Source organism: Myxine glutinosa, chromosome 13, assembly GCF_964187855.1.
Source record: "Myxine glutinosa chromosome 13, kmMyxGlut1.1, whole genome shotgun sequence".
NCBI lineage: Eukaryota > Metazoa > Chordata > Myxini > Myxiniformes > Myxinidae > Myxine > Myxine glutinosa.
Genome location: NC_136273.1, coordinates 11,685,858 through 11,697,965, shown reverse-complemented (window position 1 = coordinate 11,697,965; position 12,108 = coordinate 11,685,858). Strand labels below are relative to the sequence as shown.

Here is a 12,108-nt window from a genome sequence, read left to right as displayed (position 1 = left end):
AATTCTAAAGTTTAATTCTGAAGTGTAATTCTAAAGTTTAATTCCAAAGTATAATTCTAAAGTTTAATTCTAAAGGGTAATTCTAAAGTGTAATTCTAAAGTTTAATTCTAAAGGGTAATTCTAAAGTGTAATTCTAAAGTGTAATTCTAAAGTTTAATTCTAAAGTGTAATTCTAAAGTTTAATTCTAAAGTGTAATTCTAAAGTGTAATTCTAAAGTTTAATTCTGAAGGGTAATTCTAAAGTTTAATTTGAAAGTTTAATTCTAAAGGGTAATTCGAAAGTGTAATTCTAAAGTTTAATTCTAAAGTTTAATTCTAAAGTTTAATTCTAAAGTTTAATTCTAAAGTGTAATTCTAAAGTTTAATTCCAAAGTGTAATTCTAAAGTTTAATTCTAAAGGGTAATTCTAAAGTGTAATTCTAAAGTTTAATTCGAAAGGGTAATGCTAAAGTGTAATTCTAAAGTTTCATTCTAGAGGGTAATTGTAAAGGGTAATTCTAAAGGGCAATTCTAAAGGGTGATTCTAAAGGGTAATTGTAAAGGGTAATTCTAATGGGTAATTCTAAGGGATAATTCTAAAGGGTAATTCTGAAGTGTAATTCTAAAGTGTAATTCTAAAGTGTGATTCTAATGTGTGATTCTAAACTTTAATTCTAAAGTGTAATTCTAAAGTTTAATTCGAAAGGGTAATTCTAAAGTGTAATTCTAAAGTTAAATTCTAAAGTTAAATTCTAAAGTGTAATTCTCAAGTGTAATTCTAAACTGTAATTCTCAAGTGTAATTCTAAAGTGTAATTCTAAAGTTTCATTCTGAAAGGTAATTCTAAAGTGTAATTCTAAAGGGTAATTCTAACGTGTAATTCTAAAGTGTAATTCAAAAGGACAATTCTAAAGTGTAATTCTAAAGTGTGATTCTAAAGTTTAATGCGAAAGGGTAATTCGAAAGTGTGATTCAAAAGTTTAATTCTAAAGTGTAATTCTAAAGTGTAATTCTAAAGTGTAATTCTAAAGTGCGATTCTAAACTTTAATTCTAAAGTGTAATTCCAAAGTTTAATTCTAAAGGGTAATTCTAAAGTGTAATTCTAAAGTTTAATTCTGAAGTGCAATTCTAAAGTGTAATTCTAAAGTGTAATTCTAAAGTTTAATTCTAAAGTGAAATTCTAAAGGGTAATTCTAAAGGATAATTCTAAAGTTGAATTCTAAAGTGTAATTCTAAAGTTTAATTCTAAAGTTTAATTCCAAAGTTTAATTCTAAAGGGTAATTCTAAAGTGTAATTCTAAAGTTTCATTGTAAAGTTTCATTCTAAAGTTTCATTCTAAAGTTTCATTCTAAAGTTTCATTCTAAAGGGTAATTCTAAAGTGTAATTCTAAAGTGTAATTCTAAAGTTTAAATCTAAAGGGTAATTCTAAAGTGTAATTCTAAAGTTTAATTCTAAATTGAAATTCTAAAGTTTTATTCTAAAGTTTAATTATAAAGTTTAATTCTGAAGTTTAATTCTAAAGTGTAATTCTAAAGTTTAATTCTAAAGTGTAATTCTAAAGTGTAATTCTAAAGTTTAATACTAAATTGAAATTCTAAAGTTTAATTCTAAAGGGCAATTCTAAAGTTTAATTCTAAAGTGTGATTCTAAAGTTTAATTCTAAAGTGTAATTCTAAAGTGTAATTCTAAAGTTTAATTCTAAAGGGTAATTCTAAAGTTTAATTCTAAAGTGTAATTCTAAAGTTTAATTCTAAAGTGTAATTCTAAAGTGTAATTCTAAAGTTTAATTCTAAAGGGTAATTCTAAAGTTTAATTCTAAAGTGTAATTCTAAAGTGTAATTCTAAACTTTAATTCTAAATTGAAATTCTAAAGTTTTATTCTAAAGTTTAATTATAAAGTTTAATTCTAAAGTTTAATTCTAAAGTGTAATTCTAAAGTTTAATTCTAAAGTGTAATTCTAAAGTGTAATTCTAAAGTTTAATACTAAATTGAAATTCTAAAGTTTAATTCTAAAGGGCAATTCTAAAGTTTAATTCTAAAGTGTGATTCTAAAGTTTAATTCTAAAGTGTAATTCTAAAGTGTAATTCTAAAGTTTAATTCTAAAGGGTAATTCTAAAGTTTAATTCTAAAGTGTAATTCTAAAGTGTAATTCTAAAGTTTAATTCTAAAGTGAAATTCTAAAGGGTAATTCTAAAGGGTAATTCTAAAGTTGAATTCTAAAGTGTAATTCTAAAGTTTAATTCTAAAGTTTAATTCCAAAGTTTAATTCTAAAGGGTAATTCTAAAGTGTAATTCTAAAGTTTCATGCTAAAGTTTAATTCTAAAGTGTAATTCTAAAGTGTAATTCTAAAGTGTAATTCTAAAGTTTAATTCTAAAGTTTAATTCTAAAGTTTAATTCAAAAGGGTAATTCTGAAGTGTAATTCTAAAGTTTAATTCTAAAGTTTAATTCTGAAGTGTAATTCTAAAGTTTAATTCCAAATGTGTAATTCTAAAGTTTAATTCTAAAGGGTAATTCTAAAGTGTAATTCTAAAGTTTAATTCTAAAGGGTAATTCTAAAGTGTAATTCTAAAGTTTCATTCCAAAGGGTAATTCTAAAGTGTAATTCTAAAGTGTAATTCTAAAGTTTAATTCTAAAGTGTAATTCTCAAGTTTAATTCTAAAGTTTAATTCTAAAGTGTAATTCTAAAGTTTAATTCTGAAGGGTAATTCTAAAGTTTAATTTGAAAGTTTAATTCTAAAGGGTAATTCGAAAGTGTAATTCTAAAGTTTAATTCTAAAGTTTAATTCTAAAGTTTAATTCTAAAGTGTAATTCTATAGTTTAATTCCAAAGTGTAATTCTAAAGTTTAATTCTAAAGTGTAATTCTAAAGTGTAATTCTAAAGTTTAATACTAAATTGAAATTCTAAAGTTTAATTCTAAAGGGCAATTCTAAAGTTTAATTCTAAAGTGTGATTCTAAAGTTTAATTCTAAAGTGTAATTCTAAAGTGTAATTCTAAAGTTTAATTCTAAAGGGTAATTCTAAAGTTTAATTCTAAAGTGTAATTCTAAAGTTTAATTCTAAAGTGTAATTCTAAAGTGTAATTCTAAAGTTTAATTCTAAAGGGTAATTCTAAAGTTTAATTCTAAAGTGTAATTCTAAAGTGTAATTCTAAACTTTAATTCTAAATTGAAATTCTAAAGTTTTATTCTAAAGTTTAATTATAAAGTTTAATTCTAAAGTTTAATTCTAAAGTGTAATTCTAAAGTTTAATTCTAAAGTGTAATTCTAAAGTGTAATTCTAAAGTTTAATACTAAATTGAAATTCTAAAGTTTAATTCTAAAGGGCAATTCTAAAGTTTAATTCTAAAGTGTGATTCTAAAGTTTAATTCTAAAGTGTAATTCTAAAGTGTAATTCTAAAGTTTAATTCTAAAGGGTAATTCTAAAGTTTAATTCTAAAGTGTAATTCTAAAGTGTAATTCTAAAGTTTAATTCTAAAGTGAAATTCTAAAGGGTAATTCTAAAGGGTAATTCTAAAGTTGAATTCTAAAGTGTAATTCTAAAGTTTAATTCTAAAGTTTAATTCCAAAGTTTAATTCTAAAGGGTAATTCTAAAGTGTAATTCTAAAGTTTCATTCTAAAGTTTAATTCTAAAGTGTAATTCTAAAGTGTAATTCTAAAGTGTAATTCTAAAGTTTAATTCTAAAGTTTAATTCTAAAGTTTAATTCAAAAGGGTAATTCTGAAGTGTAATTCTAAAGTTTAATTCTAAAGTTTAATTCTGAAGTGTAATTCTAAAGTTTAATTCCAAATGCGTAATTCTAAAGTTTAATTCTAAAGGGTAATTCTAAAGTGTAATTCTAAAGTTTAATTCTAAAGGGTAATTCTAAAGTGTAATTCTAAAGTTTCATTCCAAAGGGTAATTCTAAAGTGTAATTCTAAAGTGTAATTCTAAAGTGTAATTCTAAAGTTTAATTCTAAAGTGTAATTCTAAAGTTTAATTCTAAAGTTTAATTCTAAAGTGTAATTCTAAAGTTTAATTCTGAAGGGTAATTCTAAAGTTTAATTTGAAAGTTTAATTCTAAAGGGTAATTCGAAAGTGTAATTCTAAAGTTTAATTCTAAAGTTTAATTCTAAAGTTTAATTCTAAAGTGTAATTCTATAGTTTAATTCCAAAGTGTAATTCTAAAGTTTAATTCTAAAGGGTAATTCTAAAGTGTAATTCTAAAGTTTAATTCGAAAGGGTAATGCTAAAGTGTAATTCTAAAGTTTCATTCTAGAGGGTAATTGTAAAGGGTAATTCTAAAGGGCAATTCTAAAGGGTGATTCTAAAGGGTAATTGTAAAGGGTAATTCTAATGGGTAATTCTAAAGTGTGATTCTAATGTGTGATTCTAAAGTTTAATTCTAAAGGGTAATTCTAAAGTTTAATTCGAAAGGGTAATTCTAAAGTGTAATTCTAAAGTTTAATTCTAAAGTTAAATTCTAAAGTGTAATTCTAAAGTGTAATTCTAAACTGTAATTCGCAAGTGTAATTCTAAAGTGTAATTCTAAAGTTTCATTCTGAAGGGTAATTCTAAAGTGTAATTCTAAAGGGTAATTCTAACGTGTAATTCTGAAGTGTAATTCAAAAGGACAATTCTAAAGTGTAATTCTAAAGTGTGATTCTAAAGTTTAATGCGAAAGGGTAATTCGAAAGTGTGATTCAAAAGTTTAATTCTAAAGTGTAATTCTAAAGTGTAATTCTAAAGTGCGATTCTAAACTTTAATTCGAAAGTGTAATTCCAAAGTTTAATTCTAAAGGGTAATTCTAAAGTGTAATTCTAAAGTTTAATTTTGAAGTTTAATTCTAAAGTGTAATTCTAAAGTTTAATTCTGAAGTTTAATTCTAAAGTGTAATTCTAAAGTTTAATTCTAAAGTGCGATTCTAAAGTTTAATTCCAAAGTGTAATTCTAAAGTTTAATTCTGAAGTTTAATTCTAAAGTGTAATTCTAAAGTTTAATTCTAAAGTGCGATTCTAAAGTTTAATTCTAAAGTGTAATTCCAAAGTTTAATTCTAAAGGGTAATTCTGAAGTGTAATTCTAAAGTTTAATTCTAAAGTGTAATTCTAAAGTTTAATTCTAAGGTTTAATTCTAAAGTGTAATTCTAAAGTGCGATTCTAACGTGTAATTCTAAAGTGTAATTCTAAAGTTTAATTCTAAAGTGTAATTCTAAAGTGTGATTCTAAAGTTTAATGCGAAAGGGTAATTCGAAAGTGTGATTCAAAAGTTTAATTCTAAAGTGTAATTCTAAAGTGTAATTCTAAAGTTTAATTCTAAAGTGTAATTCTGAAGTGTGATTCTAACGTGTAATTCTAAAGTGTAATTCTAAAGTTTAATTCTAAAGTGTAATTCCAAAGTTTAATTCTAAAGGGTAATTCTGAAGTGTAATTCTAAAGTTTAATTCTAAAGTGTAATTCTAAAGTTTAATTCTAAAGTGTAATTCTAAAGTGCGATTCTAACGTGTAATTCTAAAGTGTAATTCTAAAGTTTAATTCTAAAGTGTAATTCTAAAGTGTGATTCTAAAGTTTAATGCGAAAGGGTAATTCGAAAGTGTGATTCAAAAGTTTAATTCTAAAGTGTAATTCTAAAGTGTAATTCTAAAGTTTAATTCCAAAGTGTAATTTTAAAGTGCGATTCTAAAGTTTAATTCTAAAGTGTAATTCCAAAGTTTAATTCTAAAGGGTAATTCTAAAGTGTAATTCTAAAGTTTAATTCTAAAGTTTAATTCTAAAGTTTACTTCTAAAGTGTAATTCTAAAGTGTAATTCTAAAGTGCGATTCTAAAGTTTAATTCTAAAGTGTAATTCCAAAGTTTAATTCTAAAGGGTAAATCTAAAGTGTAATTCTAAAGTTTAATTCTAAAGTGTAATTCTAAAGTGTGATTCTAAAGTTTAATTTGAAAGGGTAATTCTAAAGTGTAATTCTAAAGTGTAATTCTAAAGTGTAAATCTAAAGTGTGATTCTAAAGTTTCATTCTGAAGGGTAATTTTAACATGTAATTCTAAAGGCTTTCATTCGTTTCTAGGCTTGGCCTATTTTATATAAAAAATTCCAAATTTACTTCAGACACGAGTGAGATTTTCTTTTTTTCAAAAATGACGCACACACGTTATCAATTGAGCTGGCGTTATTTTTATGGCCCACCGATGCCAGAAGCAATGTAACAAAATTGTCCAAGTAGGGAAGAAAAATGAAAAAACGTAGAGTAGAAATTACATGCAAGTTCACAAAAAGTTACTAATTTCTTCAAAAGTAAAACTGAAAATGAAGCAGCAGCACTGGCCGTAGTACAGCAGTCGGTTGAAAGCATTGGCAGCAGCAGCAGTAATATTAGAGCTGACAGGTCAAAACATTTCTTACTTTACTGACCTCATTTTTTCCTCGTTTTAGCTCGAGTATATTGTTTTTCGAGCCCAATCCAATGCACTCACACTGTGATGTCAAATTATTCTGCAGTCATTACATTCCTATTATAATATAAATTTTCTTTTTCATAGTAATAGCCCTACGTTTTCTGTATTGTATTGGTGAATTTTGGAAAATACAGTAAAGTGAAATCGCAAACTGCGGTGCATTATTGAAGGGACATGCCTTGCAAAAATTGGGTGCTTTATTCTTGTTAAAAAAGTTTAATTCTTAACATGTGTTGGGTGGGAATATGTTGGGTGGGAATAAAAGGAGTGTGGGGAGCCCCCATCCTTAACTTTTGCCCAGAGCCCCAGGATTACTAAGACCACCCCTAGGTGATGGACCGTGTGAGCCTTACATAACCTGGGGGAAACAAAGGACGGAAAGAGAAGATGATGCAATACCAGAAAGGAGGTGGTAGAAGACAGAGAGACCACCAACCTAACCTGTCTGTGATGGTGAAGTGATAGGCCCAAAGACTCAGCTTCATCGTGGCAGATTCAAATGATCTTAAAGGTCTAGGTTTCCACGGCGTCAAGCTGAGCAATATGTGAGGCAGGAGAGCCAGCCCAAAGGGGAGAGCAGTACTCCATCAAGCTGTGGATAAAAGCCTTGTAGGTGGAGAGTTCAGGTGTGGCCAGGAATAACTTTGGATGATGGAGGATGTCCTGTTGGCAGCTGGCTTTGGAGGCCAACTTTGAAATGTGGTTTGCTCAAGAAAGATCATGGCTGATAGTGAGATGCAGGAGTTTGAATGAGTGAGTCTTGTCGAGAAGATGCTTCATCTTATTTTTGATGCTTAGATATCAAACAGGTTTAATGCTGCAGTACCTGATGACCACACTTCCTGAAGACATTTGATCAGGAAGTAAATATCGGCATGATGAAACAGTACGATATTCAAAAGGGTAAACTCTCAGTCTTCATTGACCATGTGCCAACACTATTATTATAGCAGGAAATATTCTCGTTTCCAGTTAGGTACCTTATAATGTATCCAGCACAGTCTTACCCGCACTTCGAAAAAAGCAGTACCGAAGGTATCCCAGCGATAAATCAGCTTCAGGAAAGCTGTCTTTGCCTCGTCACTTGATTTCCCATTATATTTGTTGTACGATACAATGATTGCCTGGAATGAGAACCGTAAGAACAAGACTTCACAAAGAGGAAGTGAACATTTGAAAGAAGTTGTAGGATGGTTTTGATTACTCACTGAGATGCATCTAAACAAGTAAACACATGACAAGTTTTACATTTTTGACAATTGTGAATACAGACATTGCATGAATAAGAATGGAAAAATCAGTTTGGAAATTTTCAAAAAGTAAAACTAATCAGTAAAATAAGTTAATTCTTTGATTTGCCTAGAATGCTTCCTTATTTAACCCTTGGTTGCAGTGAGTGGGCCTCCAAGGCCCACAAGGTTTTTTTTTTGTTGCAAAAACTATGCTGTACAAATTATTTTTGGAATGAGCCTCATTTTCACCCACTTTCATGTTGTTACACAAAATTCAGTGACATAAAAAAAATTCCATTCAGGCTCGTGGGAAAATCTTCATTCTTCACTTATAACCCGAAAATCTGACACGAATACAGGCCTGGGGCCTTCGAGGCCCCGCATAAATGTTGTTGTACTACTATTGTTATGGATTCGTCACTTCTGTTGTTGGGGTTTTCCTCCACTTGACATATTGCTGATATTATGTACTATTATTATCTTCAAAAGGTTTAGTATTCACGAACAGTTATCAAAAGTTAAAAAGGTTAACTTAAAATGATACAGGAAACCGAACCGGAAGACGACGAGGTGAAGAGGAAGAGGCGTGGCGAGCAAAGTCGGAGAAGACGCGTGACGTCGAGGCTCCGTAGCGAGCGTGGTCTACCGAAAGTCACGAGGGAATTTTGAGTTCCTTGAAAGGACATCCGGCGATAGGAATTATCACTGGAATTGAGAAATCTGCGTAGTCAGGTTTGGGCGCTGAGATTTCGACGAATCCTCGCCTTGTCGCATCGACTCAAGTAAGAGCCGTCGGCCATTTTGAACCTCATGCTTCGGACACCTACAAAGGTTTTGCTTCGTGTCAGCTTTAGCCCAACATCCTACCGTCTGTCGGGGATGTGTGTGTGCGACCGCTTCATCTCCAATTACGTTGCAGTTTGCTGACTGAGCGGTGAAGGTGCTCCTCTGGAGGGCGCCTTTGTACCGTTTCGGCGGGGCGATTGCCATTGCCATCTGTACGCGATTCGGGTCTCGACTGGAGAGCGAGATTCAGGCTTCGACTGGATATCGTTCTAGCGACCGCTGGAGCGAATCACCTTCGCGTTGGAAAAGGTTATAGAGACATTGAGGAGTGTCCTTTTCACTCGCTGGGAGCACAGTGAGTTATCTGACTTTAGTTGATGGTACCATCCTAAGCGATAAGGGATATAGAGTGCACTCTTAATTGCCATTTGTTTTACCGTTATTCTTGTGTGTGATTTTTAATACAATATCTGTTCATTTGTAATCATTGGTGTAGTTTCACTATTGATTTCTAACACAGGATAACATATTTTTCTGCCGGGGCTCCTCTCGGGGTACAGAGGTTTACCGAGACCAGGAGATCATAGAGGAACACGTAACACTATGTTATATCATTATTTTCTTGATATGAGCCTCATTATATGCTCCTATAACTTGGTTACAAATAATTCAGTGACAAAAATATGAAAATGAAAGGATTTTACACTAATACATTCGTGGGGCCTCCGAGGCCCAATGGCTGCATAGGTGTAGGATTTTTGACAGTTGTGGACATATACATTCTAAATAAAAGGATTAGTGAATCATATTTTGTGAGCAAATACTCCTCCATGAGCCTCAACCTTTTAGAGAAAAAAAAGTTGAATAACCAAGAACCCAAAAAAATTTTTGCAGAAAAAAAAGAAAAAGATTCATTACTTGTATGGGATTCTTCCAACTAATAGGATCAATTATTCACATTTTCTGAGCAAATACACATCTATGAGCATCGACTTGGATTGAAAAAGGATATGAAAGAAAACCAATCTATAAAAAATAAAAAATAAAAAAAACATTACACTAATACATCCGTTGGGTCTCCGAGGCCCAATGGCTGCGTTTATGTAGGATTTTTGACACTTGCATCTAAGAGTTAAGAAAACTGTACTCAAACCATCATATAAACTGTTTAACACCAACAATTAGGCAAGAAATGAAAACGATATAAATATTAGCTGGAATCATCTTCTTTCGTATGCAGCAGACGAGATCGCGAGATCTTGGAGACGGCGGCAGGGATTTTCGAAGCTCCACACGGTCTCCACGTTTTTCGAAGTTAAGTCTGTTCACAATTGTATTTTGTCGAAACTGTATTTATCTTTCGGGGTGTGAAGTTATTGTGTGCAACTTTGGTTGTTTCTCGGTGTTTATCTTTCATAAATTGATCGTCTGTTTGCCGTGTCGCGAGCAAGGCCTTGTACAGTGTGCACTGTACAACCTTGAGGCTTTGTTTTTCTCTCAGTGGTCCGTCGTTTGTGATCCAATAACTTTCGTTCTCTGTATTCCCAGACTTTTCACCCATAGCCTCCTTCCTTGTGTAAATCTCAACTCAAAAAAAAAAAAAAAAAAAAAAAAATTTCCTTCTCTGTTCTCATTCGTTTATTCATTCTTATTCGTTCGTTCGTTCTTCGACCACGTGTTTTCTCCCCCATTTCCCCAGATAGTTTTCACTCATTAACCTTCAATGTTTACACTTTCCCCTCAAGTTATGTATTCCGTCATATTTTATAACACCTTTTTCTTCTTCTTCTTTAAAAGGCTGCTTTCGACTTGCTCACCAAATCAATTCATCCCAAAAAAAATATCCATCTCCTATAGTGCCTTTGTTCTACATTCCCTAAACTCTCCTGCACTCCATCCTCCATCCAGCGTCCTTAAACGTATTTTTAACTCGAAGGTCACAAGAAACTCATTTTGCAATAAATGTTCGTTTCCCATAAATCGTACACTTTCAAAAATCCAATCTCACCCCTCCCCTCCAAATCTTCCCCATAACCCCTCCCCTCCAAATCTTCCCCATCACCCCTCCCCTCCAAATCTTCCCCATCACCCATCCCTTTCAAATCTCCCCCCTTGCCCCCTCCCTCCTAAACTACCTCCTCACCCCTCCCCGCCAAGACGCCCCCTCGCCCCTCCCCTCCTAGACTCCTGCCTCACCCCTCCCCTCCAAATCTCCCCCATATCCCATCCCTTTCAAATCCCTCCCCTTGTCCCTTCCCTCCCAAACTCCCCCCTCACCCCTCCCCTTCAAATCTCCCCACCCTCATTGCTTCTCAATTTCCCCCCGCTCACTCCCCCTCCTCAAAGCGTCCTCCCCGCTTCTTCCCCCTTCAAACTCTCACCTCCATCTCCCCCAACCTTCTGCCTCGCTCTTCCCCCTCCTCAAATAACACCTCATTGTGGCTCACCCAATCACCATCAAACTTTTTGTCCGCCCCATCCTTCCCTTTCTCCGAGCTATTCTGAAATCTCTGACACACCTTCAACAGCTCTCCCTACCTCTTCCACCTCTTCCACATCTTACCCTACCCCTCCTCCCCCCTGTTCTGTATCTGATGCTCCCCCTTCCTCTTCATTAACGGTATGGACCTCAAACATCCGGGGCCTTCGTTCAAACTTAACCGATCTCTCCATACAGGTTGCTTCTGTCAAACCAGACGTGATCTGCTTAACAGAAACTTTCCTCCTTTATGATGTCTCTGATTCCATAGTATCTCTCCCGGGCTACTCCCTCCTCCTGTATGATAGACCTGAACCTCGTCCTGGAGGCGGGGTTGCTATCTTTATCAAAAACTCTCTTCCTCACTCGCCCTGCACTGCACTCTCTCCACCTCACCCCCAGGAATACCTCTGGCTACGGCTTCCCCTTCGCTCCCACCTCTTGTTCATATGTGTGTTGTACCATCCACCAAACAGTGATGACTCCATCTACATCTCGCTGTCTGATGATATGGACCAACTTCTATCTACTCATCCCAACTCTCTCTTCCTCATATGTGGTGATTTCAACTGTCATCATGCCAGTTGGCTGGGTGTGGGTACCTCTCTCACCAGCCATGGCTCCTCAGCAAAGGACTTCTGCGACTCACTGGGACTGACACAATCTGTCAATTTCCCGACCCGGATCTCAGTCAACGGAACATCTTCTCTTCTGGACTTGGTTATGTCTAACTTCCCTGAAAATGTCTGCTGCTCTTCTTCTGCTCCGATCGGAACATCTGATCATGTCCTTGTTAAAGTGGACATCTCTCTGACCATCCTCAGGGAGCCTGCTCAGCGTCGACGAGTCTGGCATTTCACTCAGGCCAACTGGCACGGTCTTCAAGCAGCCATCAATCATCTGGCCTGGTCTCCCATCTCTACCACCTCTGACATCAACTCATCCTGGGAATTCTTCCAAAGTAAATTGCTCTCTCTCATGCACAGATTTATCCCATCTCGTCTTCAGTTGTCATACCCTTCCTCCCGTCCATGGTACACGGAATCTTGTGGTGAGGCTGTTGCCCAGAAACAACTTGCCTTCGTCTCCTGGAAAGCAAATCCAACGGAAGGAAATCTCATTTCCTTCCACAAAGCCCGAAACAAGTGTGTGTCCACCCTCAGGAGAGCCAGGAAACAATATCTCTC

The 12,108-nt window shown here is 33.4% G+C and overlaps 1 protein-coding gene across 2 annotated transcripts in view; it reads right to left on the bottom strand.

The window, feature by feature from the left end:
* The window catches only part of LOC137438599 (unconventional myosin-VIIa), a 218,201-nt gene that overhangs the window by 23,466 nt on the left and 182,627 nt on the right, over window positions 1–12,108 (bottom strand). For both annotated transcript variants that reach the window (XM_068133783.2, XM_068133784.2), the window contains exon 44: window positions 7,432–7,548. In XM_068133783.2, coding sequence (XP_067989884.2) covers window positions 7,432–7,548 — 117 coding nt within the window. The remainder of the gene's footprint in view (window positions 1–7,431; window positions 7,549–12,108) is intronic.